General features: G+C 57.0%; 1 protein-coding gene across 11 annotated transcripts in view; it reads left to right on the forward strand.

The window, feature by feature from the left end:
• EPS15L1 (epidermal growth factor receptor pathway substrate 15 like 1) overlaps positions 1-17,494 on the forward strand; it is a 94,901-nt gene that overhangs the window by 68,433 nt on the left and 8,974 nt on the right. For 5 of the 11 annotated variants that reach the window (XM_034997851.1, XM_034997854.1, XM_034997856.1 and 2 more), the window contains 2 exons: positions 5,980-6,112; positions 8,284-8,331. The exons of 2 other annotated variants lie outside the window; for them this stretch is intronic. In XM_034997851.1, coding sequence (XP_034853742.1) covers positions 5,980-6,112; positions 8,284-8,331 — 181 coding nt within the window. Of the gene's footprint in view, positions 1-1,890; positions 2,306-5,979; positions 6,113-8,283; positions 8,332-17,494 lie in introns of those variants that run through there. 4 more of the 11 variants (XM_034997852.1, XM_034997858.1, XM_034997855.1 and 1 more) reach the window with 2 other exon arrangements.

A 17,494-nucleotide genomic window follows, 5' to 3' on the forward strand; every position in this document is an offset into this window, starting at 1 on the left:
TGTGATCAGCTCCATTTCCCTTCATCGGAGTGGAACTCCAGGGCTCTGCATCCCTCCACGAGGCATAAGTGTCGCTCCCCCGGTCCTCCTGGTGTCTGTTAGCTGCCAGATCTCAGGCGGTGGAGCTGTGGCTGCACGGGCTCAGAGAAGGTGTTAGGCACAGAGGGCTCAGGAGGGTCACGGGGGGCAGGCCTCGTGTGCAGGCAGCTGAGGCTGGAACTGTCGGCCCCAGGCTGGCAGCTGGGAGGCATCCAGAGAAAATGGGCCGGTTATGTAAGTGGGAGCTGCCCGACACAACCCGAGAAGGGTTTGGAAAGCGAGGGCTAGGTTCCGTGAACAGAGATACGGGTGGAAAGGGAGCTGTTCCAGACAGATGACATCCCTGAAGTTGTCAGGGTGGGCAGTATCAGTGTGGCCAGAGTTAGGTGAATATAGCCCCAGGTGGTGTTGGGGCCCTGTTGTGAGGAGGGGTTGGGGGAGGTGTGGCTAGAAAGCTAAGTCTTTAACGTAGCTGGAAGTCAGTGGATCATGTCCAAAATGGACAGGTCAAGAAATAACAGTAGATGCCCATGATTACGGAGGTAATTCCCAGAAGAAACTGCTAAGAAGTCAAAGAGGTCAGCCAGGGTGAGTGGGAGAGGCAGTGATCTGAGGGTTGCTGGTCTTTGTTATAATCTTCAGCGTCCCCTGCTTTTGAGCATGATTACGTATTTCTTCTATAAGTATTAAAGGAAAGCAATGTTAGGCGTGCCCCATGTTGGCCTCTGGGCCCCGTCCCCAGGACCTCCTTGTGCTCCGCTGCTTCTTGGCCACCCCTCAGGCAGGTGAGGGCCTCGTGGGGCACAGCCTGTGGCCAGAGTCATGCTTTCTTTACTCACTCCACCGATCTGCAGTATCCACCTGCTCCAGCCCAGGTACCATCGGCATGGGGCGGGGGTGGCCACAGGCAGGAAACAGTCCCCGTCCCTGATCTCACCTCCTCGTTGGGGAGGCTCAGAAGCGAGATGGTGGGGAGGGAGCTGGGGAGGGAATCTCCGGAGCATGTGGGAGCCGGTCCTCCGCAACAAGGAGTCGCTTGCTTCCTGCCCCTGCCAGTCCCTGCTGGGCAGCCCCGCCGTGCCAGCTCCTTGGGGCGTCCTGCCTGCTGGCGCCATGCTCACTCAGCCTGATGGGCACACACTTGTCTGGGCACTGAGCACTTGTGGTGAACCCGTGTGTGATTGTGGCGCTCACAGCTTTTGAGATTCTGTTTAGGTTTTCAAAGAAGCCCGTGAGCGTACATTGTCAAGGTAGCAAATCCAGCTTCTGGCCAGAGAGAGAATGTTTGCCGGTCGGCTGTCGCGGGAGGGAGCCCAGAGGTGCTGGTGTAGCTGCCTCCCTGGTTCCGGTGCCTAGAGGGAACGAGCCTCCCTCCCCCATATGGAAACGCCGTGACACTGCTGGCCGGGATGCTGTCTGGGCTTGGCCAGAAGGCACCAGGGCAGGAGGTCTGCTCGAACGTTTGCCTGTCGCTTGGTGGCTCTTACACGTGCCCCTGCTCCTCGAGCATGGAGCTGTGCGTCCTCCCCTTCCGTCCCTGCTTAGCAGGCAGGAAATCAACTCCTGAAATCAGGGAACTTGTGCCACACGGTGGCAGCAGTCCCCAAAGGAAGGGGTCTGCATTGTGCTCTCGAGCCAGGAGAGCGGGCCCACTCCCCTCGCCCCTCTCCCTTTGGCAGGCTGGCCCCAGCGGCTGAGCAGGGGAGAGTGGGGAAGAGCTACCAGGGGCCGGGGCTGAGACCAGGTTGAGAGGTGCACTGGTAGAGGCTGCCTGGGCTGGTGGAGGGCTGTGCAGGGCGGCCAGTCTGGAGGGGCTCCGGACAGCGGAATGGCCACCCCTCTCCCTTCCAGGCCATCTCTGCGTGTCCTGGGGCTGCAGAGACTCCCCGGAGCCGGACAGGGCAGTTCAGAGCCTGGCCCTGCCTGTCTTCCTGCCCGTCCTAACTGAACGTCGCGTTTTCCCTCTGATTCGGCTTCCCTCTCCTTGTCCGCGTGCCCCTCGATCAGGCTGCACGCACACGTGCGCTTGTGACTTCAGAGCCCGTGGCCCCTTCCTGTTCGAGGCCCCGGGCGGGATAGAGCTGGACGGGGCTGTGGAAAATTTGTCTCCGGCGCTCCCTTGTTTGGTTTCCACGCTCCTGTCAGCGCCTGATGTCGTGCCACTTGTCCAGCGGAACACCGAGCCCTAACCTTGTAGGTCTCTGTTTTTCCCTTTGGTTCCCTTTCTGTTTTTCAAGAAAAACATCATGTGTATAAATAAAATGCTGAAGGAAATGAAAGTAAAGTGGCAAGAAGGCTTTTTTTTTTTGGCTTCTTGGTTTTATGTTTTTTTTGTGTGTGTGTTTTTTACATCGCCAGCTTTTCCCCATCTGAGTGGGGTGGCAAGGTGATGCACCACTGGTGCCCTTTCTTAACTCCACCCTAAATTGAGGTGTCCTCCTCTGCCTGGCAGTGCTGAGTGAAGCTGACAGGCAGTGAGCTGGTTCCAGCAGATTCCTTCAGGAGATTCTTCAGGCTTGCACTCGAAGTGGAGGTCCCCCCATACCTGCAGAGGTTTTTTTTTAGACTCTGTCAACCCATCACCTTGCTTTAAGAACAAATTCTGAGCATTTGAGAATAAAAACAAGACTCAAACATAATTATTTCACCCCTGCTCCATGAAAAAAAAGCTATCCCTGCAGTCCTTGGCTGGTTGTCAGGGCCTTTCCAGTCGTTTCTCCAGTGGTGTTTAAAGCTATGCATTCCCATTTAGGGCTGTTTCTTCAAAGTTGAGAGTCATTTCCTTTAAATCAGCTCTTTAAACTGTGAACCCCAAACGTGTTCCTCTTAGAGCTGCTTTTTATAATGGCTTTTCTCTTTTTTTTCTTTCTTTCCCTTTTTTTTTTTTTTCTTTCTGAGCACACTTCGCGCTGTGCCAGCCCAGAGAGCCCCTGCCGGCTTTACTGAAACCCTTCTAAAAATAGCCACTTTCCCTGAAGCTGCAGCCTGAGGTGGAACGAGTTGGGTCCCAGAGGAGGCCTCTTGGGAAACCTGGAGTCATGAAAAGTGGGATTCGGAAATGACGCGGGCTTGGCAGTGTTAGAAGGGCTACAGCTCACGGTCGCGGGGGGAGTGGCCTTTATGGTTGGAGCCCCGTCACACTGGAGCGAGCCCACCGGCTCAGTGACTTTGAACACAAGAGGGGGGCGGAGAGTCAGCCTGGCCGCTGGACCGTCCTTACGGCTCGTGGTCCGGGCTGCAGCGCGTGGGATAGGTGGACGCTCAGTGGGGTGTGTCCAGAGGGCTCCAGGCGCCACTCTGCACCCCTTCCCCCGAGCTGGTGTGTTCCCGACCCCCGAGACAAAGACTGGGGTCCTTGGGGCAGGGGGGTGGCCTTTTTGCTGGTCACGCCTCCTCTCGACTAAGAAATTGGTTTTGATTCCTGCCTGCTTGTCTCAGGTTGTGCGGGAATCACGTGAGCCCGTGTTCTGGTCTGTGAATGGCAGAGGCAGAAGCAGAGCCCATGTGCCCTCCCAGCTCCTTTGCCCACTCCCCCGCCCCCGTTCTTCTTCCCCAAACCGCAGACCCTCAGCCACCATTTTAAAGCTAAGCTGTGGCTCGACACTTCGCCTCTGCTCCCATGCGGTCTCCCTCTGGGGTAGTCTGTGGCTAACAGCCAGCAGCAGGAATGACAGATTGGGAGCTGACGGGCGTCTGCAGATTTTCACAGGCATCTAAAGGAGTTCCGGTCATGTCCACATCCTTGGCATGATAATAATCGTGCCATCTTTGCGCCATGTTGTGGGGGTGCCTGTTAGAGCAGTTTACACATAGACTTGATCGCATTGTTGCGGCAGCCCTAGGGCTACGGTGTGCGGTGCTCACGGTCCTGTCACAGATTCGGAAGCGGAGGCGTGGAGCGGTTCGTAGCGGCGGGGCTGGGACTCCAGACCCGAACCCTGATCCCTGTGCTCTGTAGCCTGGCCAGGCAGAGGTTCCAGAAACTGGAGTGGCAGGAATTTGAGAGACTCCCTGAATCTTGTACCTAAAAGGACAAGTGTCCACAGAGCCCCAAAGAGGGGAGCAGCAGCTGTGGAGGGAGGCACCTCCTTGCCCTCCCGCAGTCCCGCCAGCCCTAGCTGCCCCTCTTGCTCAGAGCTTCCTGGGGGGCCAGCATGGGCTTGGCAGGGAAATGAGTCTTGCTCATTTGACCCCCGTCGTTCTCGGGGCTTTCTCTGGCCCGCTGACCCCTTGGCCTGCTCTGCCTGGAACAAGGCCCCAGACCTACTTCGAGGGGTAGGCTGCCAGCCGCAGAGGGCAGGGCCCAGGAGCCCTGGCCCCGGAGGCAGACAATGTGGGTTCCTACCCTGACTCCACCACTGAGGTGCCGTATGACTGCAGGCTGCATCTCCTCTTCGTGCCTCAGTTTCCCTGTGTGTAAAATGGAAGGGGTTGTTGGGAAGTGAGGTGAGGTCGTCAGTGCAGAGCCAGCATCCTACCCTAGAGGTCCTGGGAGCTGGTAGAGGGGAACCAGGGTGCCCAGTGGGATGCCCAGCAGCCTCTCCAGGCCCCCTCCCTCTCACTGTGGGCTGGCCACCTCTTTCCCACCTGAGACTAGTGTCCATGGCTATACCCGAGGCAGGGGTTGCCACATCCTTGTCCCTGTGGCCAGATCCCAGAGGAGGGGGGACCTGAGCTGGCCCATCTGTGGCTCATCTGTCTGCCAGTGGGGGTTTGTCGTGCCCAGCACTGTGCTGGCATTCAGAGTAGGGGACGCCCACGGAGACAAGTCACAGCCCACCACGGGCCCAGCCAGCAGATGTGCTGCCCCATCACCTGCACCCACTCACTGCAGACACGGCCAGGTGCGGGGCACGTGCTTACCCATGGTGACGTGTGTCCTACGGAGTCCCACCGATGTCAAGCGGGCACAGTTGGTAGGAAGGGGTGTCAGAGAGAGCTCTAGGGGCGGCAGTGAGATCTGGTTTGGTTAGTCTCTGAGGAAAAGAGGGGCTTGGGGTCGATGGGGTGGACTGAGCTCCCCAGCTGGAGACCCTGTGCCCTGGAGACTGGGGTGCAAAGGGTTCCGGGGACTGGGGAATTATCAAGGGGGTGGGGCAGCGTAGAGATGAGGTGGAAGAATTGGATAGTGGGGGCTGTAATGAAGGCCCCGTGTGCCTTGAAGAGTGCTCCGGAGGTTAGTGGTGGGCACTGGGGCCGTTGAGTGCTATGTACCAGCCTGTCCTCTACCCACACACCCGCCTGTGCATCTCTCTCGCTGGGATCACATGGTCCCATTTGCTCTTGAGATGGGGTCATGTGGGAGCAGGGGTGGAAGGTCTGGGCTGGAGGAGCCTGACGGAGGCAGCCAAGGCTGTGCCAACAGGAGTGGGGGTGGGCTCCAGCCTGAGTCACTGTGTAGGCAGCAGCACCCATGGGCCACGTCGGGGCGAGGAGGTGGTCTGCGGCCATTCTCACCCAGTGCCCAGAGCTGCCTGTCACTGCCCAGAGGCAGCAGCCATGCAGGCCAGTGCTCAGCCCAGAGGTGGCACACAGAGGGGTCTGCAGACAGCGTGAGGGTGAGGGTGGGGCCCATCTCTGACGCAAGGAGGCCCAGGGGACCCTGGGGTCAGGAAAGACTTGATATCCCTGCCTGGGTGGAACGGCGTGTGTGGCAGGGGACACCCCTCACGTGACATAAGCCTGTCGAGGCACAGGGTGGCTCTCGCCTGCTCTGTGTTTGCTGGCTTGCCCCTCACAGGCCAGAGGACCCTGGCTGTTGAGGGTGGAGGAAAGCAGGTGTCTCGTGAGAGACCCGGGTCCCCATGGGGGCCGTGCCGCGGAACCCAGAGGGTTGGGGGCCTCACTGAGGCTCTCGGTACTTGAGCATTGGCTGAATGGACATCCGTTGCCTCCATTTTAATGATTATTTTTGCCTCTCTTTCGTGTCCTCTTTTACAGCCCCCAACTTCTGGTCCTTTCACCTCCTCCTTTGGAGGGGCAGGATTCTCAGATGACCCCTTTAAAAGTAAACAGGACACTCCCGCTCTGCCTCCGAAGAAACCTGCTCCTCCACGGCCTAAACCGCCCAGCGGTCAGTACGCTTTCTTCTCTCGCAGCCGCCCGCCCACCGTCAAAGGATGGCGCGGGGAGGGGGACCGAGGGCTTCTCTGTTCACCAGCCCAGAATGGAGCAGATGCCAGGGGACCCGCACTTGGAGCAAGAGGGTCTCCCTACTGCTTAGTGACCTGGGTCCTCACATGGTGTGTGCCTGGGGCACGCCTCCCATCCTACCCACCCTCACCCCATCCTCGGGGTCCCTTGGCTCCGGGCTTAGTGTGGGCCTCCAGGGTGGTCTCTAGAAGGCCCAGGGCTCAGCCCTTGTGGTGGTGAGAGCTGCCGCGTGGCCCTTGGCGGGGTGTGTAGTCAGGACCCTGTGGCCCTTCTGGCCTCCCCGCAACCCGAGCTCTTTCCCAAGTTGGCTGAGGCCACCCCCTCAATCTGGCGCCTCCCTACTGGTTAAGGACTCAGAGTGAGGTTGGGAGTGGGAGTCTTCTTTGGCCGTGTTTGGTACAAGAGGAGGCAGATGGCTCTGGGCTCCCTTCTGCTTGGCTCCTGCCAGGTATCTCTCCGGACAGCTCCAAGCAAGGGGCTTCCTGCAGACCTCACCTCTCCTGGCTCTGGCTGGTGCTACCAGTCTCTCTTGATCTTGTCCCTGGGGCCCTACTCTCAGGAGAGGGCCCAGGTGTCCCCCTGAGGATGCTGAGGACTTTGAGCTTGTGCGGGGGCTCTCTCCTCTATGATGGCCATAGGCCGACAGGCCGGGTTGCCAGACTCAAAAGGAGAAAGCTGTTGCTTCAAGTGGCAGTGGGATTCACCGCAATTTCCCAGCCCCTTTATCCACCCCTGCTCACTGTTTTCTTGGTGCCCCGGCTCCAGACAGTCTCACCTGTGCTGTCTCAAGACTAGGGGTGGCCACAGGAGACCCACACGCTCTCTTGAAACCTTGGTCCTGCCTGAGCTAGCTTCTGCCCTTCAGTTGGCCTGGGGCTCCACTTGGTGGCCCATGGAACTCTCTAGTTACAGGTGGTCGTGGGTTGTAGGCCCTGCGGTGATCCTACACGAGGTCCACCTGTCGAAGTCCTCCTCTTAGTGGAGAGGCTGCCTGCCCTGTCCTGTCGCCTGGGCCAGCCAGGGCTTTCTTTCAGGAGGATGGGAGCCCTGCCCTCAGTGCCCACTTTGGCAGCTCTAAGGGGACACCCCTGGCAGTCTCCTAACGGAAGGGCATCAGGCCTCCACACTCTGCCTGAAAGATGGGGGCCAAAGCATGCATGTGTGCGCCTGCATACACACGTACATAGGTGGCATGGGCTCATGCTCATGTGCATACGTGTGTGAGCACACGTGTTCATGCAGTGCTCACACGTGTAGATGCGTGTACGCACATGTGCACGCCTTTCCATGCTCCCTCGCAGGTATGCGTTCTCATAACGCTTGCATGCACCTAGGCACAGTGCACGTGTCCACACGTTCCCGTGTGAAGGTACACGCACATGCATGCACACAGGTGGAGCGAGGCAGTAATTGTCAGACTTCAAGGAGGCACACAGCTCCGGCTAGTAGGTGCAGAACGTCATGCTCAGGGTTTCTTGGAAACTCTTATTTTAGCCTCCTCCCCTTCCTTGAACCAGTGCCGGGTCTACTTCTGAATTTGCCCTTCGCTGTCCCCTCTCCCTTGTATTGCCCTCCGCAAGCCTCCCTGCCCCATCTTGGCTGCTGCTTTCAGCGTATCACAGACTTACAAAGCAGAGAAGCCATCCCCGTTTGGGGAGGCTTGGGCCTGTACCCTGGGCAGTCTCAGGCTGCTCTTGCTCTTGGCTTTGGGCCACTGCACCCTTACTCTGCCATGGCCGCTGAGGTGCCAGGTGCCTCAACTCTCCTCGTCACATCCATGGACCCGTAGGATTACCTAGCCAGGTCCTAGTAAGAGCCACAGGATAGGACAGGCACCGTGATGCTCTCTTCTCAGAAGGGGAAAGGGAAGTGAGAAAGGCCGGGTGGGCCACCGTCACACAGCAAAGGCAGCAGGGCCAGCCCTGGACCTCTCCACCCCCATCTACAGCTGTAATGAGAATCAAACCATGAGGTTCAGAGTTCTCACGGGTTCTGGAGGACGGTGGGTGCATGTGCAGCGTGTCATCTGTAAGTGGCCACGACACACCTGCGTTGAGGTCTAAATGTCTCTCATCTGATTCTCTTACCTAGAAGCAATGGCTGATCAGAAAAACTCTGCGCTGTACACACTGCTGGGTGGTAGGTACAGACCGTGTGGCTATTACCGTTTAAGCAGCTTCCGGTGGTGGCTCTGCTGTGATTTCGTACTAACCTCTAACAACGTGGAAACGCTGGCCATGCAGATGTACCCCATGCGTGATGTCTGACCCAGCAGTTGACCTTTTAATGAGTTGCATCTGGGGGGAAGCATTCGGTTCTTTGGGGGATGCAAAGGACCGTGTCTGCCCCACGCTGCCGCTCTGCTGGAGGGAATCAAGGCCCAGCTGTGCACACTGCTCTCCCCCTCCGCATCCACGCTGCACAGAGCGAGACTCCTTGGGCCCCAGAGCAGCCCGGGAGTTAGCTGGTTATTAGCAGGACAGGTCAGCAGATGAGCGCTGGAGGAAGTCCTGCTCAAGGCGGTCTTTATGAAAACACAAGGCACAACTCTTATGCTCTTGGCTGCTTAAGATAGGAAGCAGCCAGGCATGGATGTCCAAGTTGTTTTGTTGCTTTTGTTTTTTAAGAAAACAAAGTCCAACAGTTTGAAAGTGAGGGAATAGACTGTGCTTCTCTGCTCTTCTCACTTAACCTGGCCTTTTCCTGCGTGGAGAGGCCCCGTGGCCATCACCACCTGGGAATGCCATGTGATCACACTCAAGGGCCTGCCTGGCATGCAGAGGGAACTGCGGCCACAGTGTGGCCGAGTGGGGACAAGGCAAAGTGGGTACCCTGCTGCCGGGGGCCCCCCACAACTCTGGTGATGGAGCCGTGATCCCGTAGAGATCCCACGTAGGTGGTCCAGACTGCCTGGTGGTAACGGGTTTCTTTTTTCCGTGGTCTCTAGAACCATGCCAGGTCTCTGCGCCTGGAGGTGGCTCCGATATGTGAGGCCACTAGAATCCAGGAAGATTGCTTGATTAGGCTTAGTCCACATTTCTGGACATTGGAGCCAGGGCCTGGGTTTATGTTCTGGCTCTGTCACCATCTCCTTGAGGGGCTCTAGGCAAGTGTCTCAACCTCACCAAGCTCGGTTTCCCTGACTGAACACGGGACCAACTCTGGCCTAGCAGGTGGGCATGTGGGCAAGGTGCCTCGCACAGTGATTACTCGTGATGTGATGTGTGTGACATGTGTCCCCATCCCGTCCCTAGGGTACCGGGACCAGGACACGGGTCCTCCTTCCACAAGCTCCTTTCCCAGGGGCAGACAGAGGCTGGGTCTGAGGCAGCCATATGCATGCAGGGAGTCACCAAGGCACCCTTTTCCCCACGAGGTTGCAGTTTGGCAGAAATCTTTGCAGTTGAAAAAGTCAGAGATGGGTAGTTGAACTTCAAAGAGGGCTCCAGGGTCCTCGCTGGCGAAGCTCAGCAGCTGTGGTCGCTTGTCCGGGACCAAATGCACGTTTGGGTCTGAGTCATGCGTGGTTTTTTAGGTACCACCTCTGGTACACGACAGCCTGCAGTTTTCACATTCTGTGGGAGCTGTTTTTGTTTGTTTTTGAAAACGTGACTGAGGTTTACTTGACATGCGATAAACTCCCGTGTGTAAGTGTCAGTGTGCAGTCACAGCGGGGGACCCTTCCCCCGGGAGCCTCACCGAGGTTCCCTGTTGAATGAGTTCTGGCGTCAGCCCACGGCTGGCCATCTGTTTTTAGTGCTAAAGATGGAGTTCTCTCTTGACCCGAGCCGGAAAGTGTACCCTCAGGGACCATTGAGAACCCCCGTCGGGGGGCACACCCGGAGCTCCAGTGTCCGCACTGCGTCCTCTGTGCTCAGAGCTCTTTTCTAGAAAGGTCTGTCAAGGTATTCAGTCACCAGCAGGTGCCTGTTTGGGGTAGAGAGAATTGGTTTCTTCCAGGCAGATGCAAAACAGACCCCATTCGCAGCCTCCGAAACCTGTCAGTTAAAGCTGGTGCTCGCACACCTCCCCCAGGTAAACAATGGTGTATTTTCTGCAACGGATCAGAGACCGAGATCAGTCAGAACTCACCGCTAAAGAGTTTCTAGGTAAAAGTTGTTGATTTGCAAAGGGAGAAACAGATTTTTTTTTAAGGGCAGGAAATGGCTGTGTGGGTGTCAGTGATTGGGCCTCCGCACCCCGGCGACAGATAGCGGGATCCTGCGCCCGGCCCCACCCTTGCCACTTCCTGCAAGTGCAGCCCTGGTCCGGGCCCTGCAGTGCCCGGGTGACACCAGCGTGCTAACCAGCCAGTCACCTTTAACCTCTCCGCAATTTATTACCCTCTTATTACTGCTAATGACCTTTTCACCTCCAGAATAAAGCCGTGCACATGCCTGGGGTGTCTTTTTTGCCCCTCTGCCCCTTCTCCTCAATTTTTCCAACGAACACAGGAAAACGAGATAGCACTTAATCTATGTCCTGTTTGAGTCAAATGATTTTCAGAAAACAAGAAGTCCTGTCTCCCCTAGAACGTGAGTCCCCTCCCACACCCGTGTGTGGACACGCGCAGGGTGACTGCGGCTTCTTGCTTCGGGCGGTTTGCTGGCTGCCGCCCACCCGTAGACCAGCGCGCTCGCCGGCCGGTCAGCCTGCCCGTCCTGGGGGAGCCGCCCCGCGGGACTCGGGTGCAGAGGGAGCCCCACGTTCCCCCGTGGCTCCAGCCTGTGTTCACGCCGGATCTCCCTGTGCTCTGAAGGGCCAGGCTGAGGGTGAGACCGGGGTGGCCGTCGTTGCCCGTGTGGGTCCCGACCCCTTGTTTGTTGCTCAAGATCCACTTTTAAAATGGCTTCTCCAGTTGAGCCGTGCGGTTAGCACCTCAGCCTTGAACTTAACTACTTTAATTCCGTTCCCACGATGATTTCAAAGAGATAATTCGGTGGGTACATGCGAAGTTCTAGAACGGGACAAGAGCGGTTCACCGCCATCTCAAGAAGCCTGGAAAATCCCGGTACTTGCTGACCAGCCAGGGTCGGGGTGCTCCAGCGGAGCCCCGGGCGCCCAGCCTGGTGGAGCCCTCCTTTCCTGCCCACCGCTCCCGCCAGCTGGAGGGGGGGGGGGCGGGTCTGTGTCAGGCCTGGGGGTGACGCCCTGGCAGCGCGAGCTCGCCGCCGGCCCCGCTCCCACCAGAGGGAGAAACGCCCTTTTCCTCTCAGGCTCTTCCTTGTGAAATGCCTGGAGACAGACTGTTCTTTGGGGTACATTTCTGCTCCGCGAAGTCGGCCGAGTTTGAAAATAGAAGCATTTGCCTATCTTAGCACACGCCCACCCTCCTGCACCCAGGAGGGAAGACTGAGTGGGAGTTCAGTGACACAGTTGTAACCTGTTGTTCAGTGGCTTAGGGTCCTGGAGCAGAGGAATCAGAGCTCAGCCAGCCAGGCTCCTGGGGGGCACCTCAGGGTGGGGTGCAGCCTCGGAGAGCCTTGACCTCCCCCCGCCATCCTGCATCTGAGCATAGGTATGAACAGACAGGAGCCGCCGCCCTGCGCCCGGCTCCGGCCCCTCCCTAGCCATCTTGAGTGCCTCTTGTACGTGCTGCCACACCTCCCCCAAGTCCTTGGTTCCACCTTAGCAAGGTGAGGGAGCCTAGGAAGATGTGCCCAGAGTGGCCTCTGCTTTTCCACGGTCCCTCGTCCCCTCGTTTCTCAGATTCAGAGGACCCCAGTCTGCCTCTCTCCCTCTGCCATTGTCAGCTGAAGAACAGCACATGCGTGGGATTGATGTGTGGGGTGGTGGGGCGGGGGGTGCAATCTGGTCGTACAGAGAGCAAGAGCGGGGGGCCGCCTATTCTGCAACAGGCTCTCCTGCCTCCTTCCAGGCTGCCCCCACAATAGGAGAGAGCTCCTGGTGGGCCCTGCAGCTCCCGTGCACGCACACCTCCTGACCGTCTTTCTGACCCGCCACGTGACACTCTGGTGATTTTGTTAAATGTGGGTACGACGCCTTTGTGCAGGGGTAGCGCTTTGGCAGCCTCAGAGCTCCTCTGTAGGGAGGAACAAAGGCTGGGCCACCGTGGTCCTGTGGCGCAGACCCAGGGCTCCCCCCATTTGGCTGCTGTGTAGCTACGAGTGTCTCCCTGTCCCCCGAGGGTGCCCTGAGCCCCTGGGATGGGGACGGTTCGGGTCAGCACGCAGGGCTGCTCCAGCAGCGTGTCAAAGGCAAAAATCAAAGAACAAATGTGATTTTTGAAAAAGCAGAACTGTGAGACCTGCAGTCCATATCGTTTTTGTTGTAAAGACCGATTTGGGATTTGTAAATTCATTCTTAAGTCTCGAACTCCCCTCCCTGTTTTTGCTCAGAACTAAAGGAGCCTTTTGTTGAAACTTCTCGAAAATGATATTTCTCACTCCCAGTAGTATTTGTCTTTTGAGGACCCGAAAAGTGTGGCTACTTTTCTTCCCCTTTTTCTCCTCTTTCTCGTAATGGTGGGTTGACCCCACCACATCCATGGGGCTCATCACCCAGCTCGCTTCCATGGCCTTTGACCACCCTTAGACACCGCAGAGGCTGAAAAACATACCAGTGGTGGAGATGCCTGGTGGATAATAGTAAATATTTGTTCAGCTTTTCTCAACAGTTCGGTACCAAACCTCATCCTGTTCCCTTCAATGCATTAAGCAGATTTTCTTAAAATTCAGTAAATATTTTTAGTGGAAAATCTCAATGCTGTGATGGTGGGGACCTCAGATTTTATCTGCCAGGGCTGTGCTACCTGGCATGGCTTTGATCTCCCAGGTTTGCCTCCCCTCACATGTGCATCAGCGAGAGTGAGCAGGGCTGGCGTCTGCAGGACTCCTCGCTTGCAAGCCGTTAGATGGTCCCACGCATCACATTTTGAGAAATTAGGTCCCGTCGCTTGCCTTCCGTATCCCACCATAGGCGGGAACCAGAGGGAAACACCGATACACGTTGTTAAAAAGCAGTCTCTTTCAGTAAAAGAATCCCAAGTGATTGTGAATTTGAAAGGTTGTGCTCTGGACAGCCTGCTCACTCTCTTTCTCCCCATGGTCCCCCCCCCCACGCGACTTAAGCTTTTCTGCCGAGGGCAGGGGGGCAGTGGGGTGGGAAGAGAGAAGCCAAGGAAACAGGGAGTGCCCCTCTTCAGCCGCGGTTCTCCCGTGTGGTGTGACAGTCAGAAGCCTGGCAGTCATGTAGGGGTTCGTGCTGTGGAGGATGAGCGGCAGTTGCGTGGGTGTCCCCTGTTGTGTAAGGCGAGTGACAGCTGCGTGGGTGTCCCAAGTTGGGATAAATGGCAGTTGTGTGAACGTCCTGTGTTGTGTAGGGTAATAGCTAAGGTGGGGCAGCTGTCCTGACCACAAGCCCTTTGTTTTTCATTTTTTTGTTGTGTTTTGTTGTTTTCGTATTATCTATCATCTACAAAAATGTAGTTGCATGTTTCAGCTTTGGCGCTGAATTTTATAAATAGAACCCAGCAAGTGTCCAGTTGGGATGAAAACAAACTCACACTTGGGTGTATTTTTGATACCTTTACCCATCAGATTTGTTGATACCCTAAGTCACCCAAAACCTCTTCGTCTCCTCCTAAGTAAGACTTTCGAACAAGGGGATCTACCTTCTCTGAGAGTTTTGAGCGCTCACGGTCTTTCAAGTGTTCATTCCATCATTTTCCCATGGACGGGCCAGGCTCTCGGGGACCCTTCCCGGGCAGTGGTTTCCTGAAAAGCGTGTTGGGAAAGGCGCAGCGAGGAGGGAACTCCGCTGCCAGAGACTCGCTCAGGAGCACCTGCCTGGGGCCCGGGGGACCCGGGGGGCACAGGGGCACGCGCAGCCTCAAAAAGTTAAATAGAATTAAAGAAATTTCTACCAGGGTGGAGCCGGCCACTGAGTTTTTTTTTTTGTTGTTGTGTTTTTTTTTTTAACAGCACACACTGTGGTAAACCATTGGGTTCATATTGTTTTTGCTAAAGGCAGTCCTGTGTGCGGTTTCGGTGCACCGCTTGGGTAACTGTTGAAACTGCTGCGGTTTGAAATAAGCCCTATTCTGCCTTTTCTTCAATCTTGCATTCCTCTCCCCTGTTACTGAGGACTCCTGTGAATATTGGAGAGTCACTGTGGGCAGCCGGCCAGCAGCTTCCAGCCCCCAGGGGGTCGTCATTCCCCACCTTCGTGCTGCCCAGGGGTCGGGTGGTGCCCCGCGCCCGCCGACATCTAGGAGCGGTGGTGCCGCGCCTCCCACATGGTGTGTGTCGGGAATCACCCCCCGTAGCTCTTAGAGCAGTTTTTTAAAAACCAGTTACCTCTGCCTTCTCTGAAACGTGCCACGGTCAACATCTTTCCTTACTCATGGTACCTGGAGCTGTGAAAAGGCACAAAATGGCAGTGAGTTTGCTCAGGGCCCCGGAGGCAGCTGAAAACAACTTTGTCACGTTTAAGGTACACCTCAGAAAATCGGAAAAATGATTAAGGTGTTAGCAGAAGTGGTTATGTAAAAGCAGGAACTATACCCAGAATGTTTTAAAAGTGCAGCTGCTAAAAATAAATGGGGGTGCGGGGTAGGAAGTTTGGACCGAGGGCTGTCGTGGCGTGCGTTTCTTGGCAGAAAGCCTCTGGTCACCAGTACTGTGTCAGGCCAAGCCAGGGATGCCACCGATTTTGCACGCATCAGGTCCAGTAATTCGGCCTCCGTGCCAAAGCGCAAAAACAGACGACCGAGAAAAAAACCGTTCTGTTTCTTTTTTTCCCTTTGAAATCAAGAGCAGTTGATGTGCCCTGGTTTCATATTAACACAGTCATGATTTCTAAATAATAACGGTTTCAGCAACGGAGCAAGACCAGGCCCCAGCAGTTTTGATGTGAACGATGCTTTTCATCTCCCCGATCGCCTCTTGGCTTGTCAGAAACCTCAGCTTAAAATCCTGGCAGGGCTGGATTCTGAACCACTACCCCCAAAAGCAATTTAAAAACCACAACAAACCCAAACCAGGGTGGGGAGATGTTCCCGATTTAAAAGAAGGAAAGAGCACAGAAGTGGGCGATACCTTTGAACATTCGGACCGTTGTGCTCACCCTTGGGGCTGGGCTAGGGACCCCTTTATACCTGCCCTCTGGACCAGACCCTGCAAGAAATGATCCGAGAAATCGAGCAGCTGTCCACCTGGACTTACTGCTGAACCAGGAGCTGTGCCATGCCCTGAGATTTTCAGTCCGTCCCCAGCAACTCTTTACTTTTTCCTGTATTTGAATTTTGCTGTTTGGTCCGTTGTCATTTTAGTTTTTAATTTAAAAAAAAAAAAATCAGCCCAAGAGTGCACCAGTGAATATTGCTCTTTCTTGCAGAGGAGGGAAGCCAGATGCCTTACTCTTTCCTAGCTCACCAGAGGGTTTCCCCGAAAGGGCCTCAGTCCCTCGGGACAGTCCTGCGGCTCTCGTATGGCAGCACCCAGCCCACGAGGACCCCCCGCTCCCCACCGGGGACAGGGAGTGGTATTTACTTGTGCCAGTTGTTGAGCCCTGCCTACGAGGAACTGACCCTCACGTGTGCTGGAGGCCAGAGCGGGAAAGGCCGGTGCCATGGGAGGTGGACAAGGCAGTGGGGAGCCCTGTAGGGGAGGAGTGAGCTCTGGGGGAGCGTCTGCCAGGGGAAGGGCGAGGCTGTGCCAGGCTGGACAGTGTGGGTGGTCAGAACAGTGGAGGTGGCCACGGGAAGGAGGCTGGGGGTGGCCAGGCCACGAGGGCCCTGCAGGCTGAGGTCAGCTTCCCTTCCCCATGCAACCCGAGCCTGTGTCCCCAACCCTCAGGATGCTGTCCCCCACGGCACCCCTGCCTATGGCCTTGAGGGTCCTTGCACATGCTGGCTAAGTGTGTAGATGAGGGCCAGTCTTCCCAGGCCCTGGAAAGGCTGTGGGTGCTCCAGGAGCCCTCCAGAGCAGGCTTCACTTGGGAGCACGTGTGTCTACCTGCGATCAGGCCTCGGATGGTGCCGCCACGTGGGGTGTGGAAGGCGAGGTGGAGCTGGCCTCCTGGTACACTCCGCGGGGGGCCTCTTCTGGGGCTGTGCCTCTTCTCTTGGGGATGGCATCTGGCACGTGTGCTGCTCCACCGTGGGGAGGGAGGGTACAGAGGGGGGTTTGAGGAGGTGGGCTGGGCAGGTGCCTGCAAAGTGGTCCAGGGGGAAGGCACCCTCGTCCGGAGGCTGTACGTGCCACTCTGCCGCTCACGGGGCTTCTGAGTGGCTCTGTCAGAGCAGAGAGCTGCAGTCAGGGGTCCTCAGTTTCCTTGTGGGGGCCCAGGGGCTCCTCCCTGGGGCCTGGCGCGTCCTTCAGTCTCCCAGAGGGGCCTGGTCACCGGGCAGTAGAATGTGATGTGCTCACCGCCTGGCGGGTGCCTGGGCGGAGCGCCCACTCCATGGCACGGGTACGTGAGGGGTTTCTGGGAAAGGCCAGAGTCGCTCTTTGTGCCCCCGCAGGCCTTACGTGTTCCCGGCTCAGCTCTGCTGTCGTGGCACGAAAGCCGCCACAGAGGGCACCCGAGCGAGTTGGCCCAGCTCACGGGCATTCACGAGAGCAAGCAGCCCCGTCGTGGGTCGGCCCCTCCTCTCGGTGACTGCCCTGGTAGCTATGCAGGGCGGCCTTCTCCTGACCCTGTGCGAGCGAGCTCGGGCTGCCGAGCGGGACCCCAGGCTGGGCGGTGTAAACAACAGAAGCGTATCCTCGTCTCAACGGCTCTGGGGCCTGGAGGTGCAAGATTGGGGTGTTAGCGGAGCTGCTTCCTTCCGGGGCCTCTGTCCTTGGCTGGTGGTGGGCCATCTCTTTGTGTCTTCACATCCTCTCTCTGTGCGTGTCTGTGTCCTAGCCTCCTCCTCTTATAAAATCACCAGTCTTACTGGGCTAGGGCCCAGCCACAGGACATCATTTTACCTCAGCTGCCATTTCAAAGACCCCATATCCAGACACAGTCAACTTCTGAGGTGCTGGGCGTGAAGACAACATCATGAATTTGTGGGGGATGCAGTTCAACCCGTAGCAACCCCTTGTCGTGGATTAGGAAACTGAATCTGAGAACGAGGTGGGGGTGGGGGTTGCTGTGTTGCTCCCGGTTTTCCAGGGGTGGATCTGGCCTGCCCTGGGGCTGGGCTGGAAGAGTTGAACACAGGTGCCAGGGAGACAGGAGTGCATCCTGGGCAGAAGAACCAGCCAGAAAAAAACCCTGATTTGGGGGGTTTCCCAGGGAAGGAGGTACCACTTGGGCCCTGGAGGGCTGGCGAGGGGTGAAGTTGGGAAGT

This window comes from Mirounga leonina, unplaced genomic scaffold, assembly GCF_011800145.1.
Source record: "Mirounga leonina isolate KUSES-001 unplaced genomic scaffold, KU_Mleo_1.0 Mir_94, whole genome shotgun sequence".
Classification (NCBI taxonomy): domain Eukaryota; kingdom Metazoa; phylum Chordata; class Mammalia; order Carnivora; family Phocidae; genus Mirounga; species Mirounga leonina.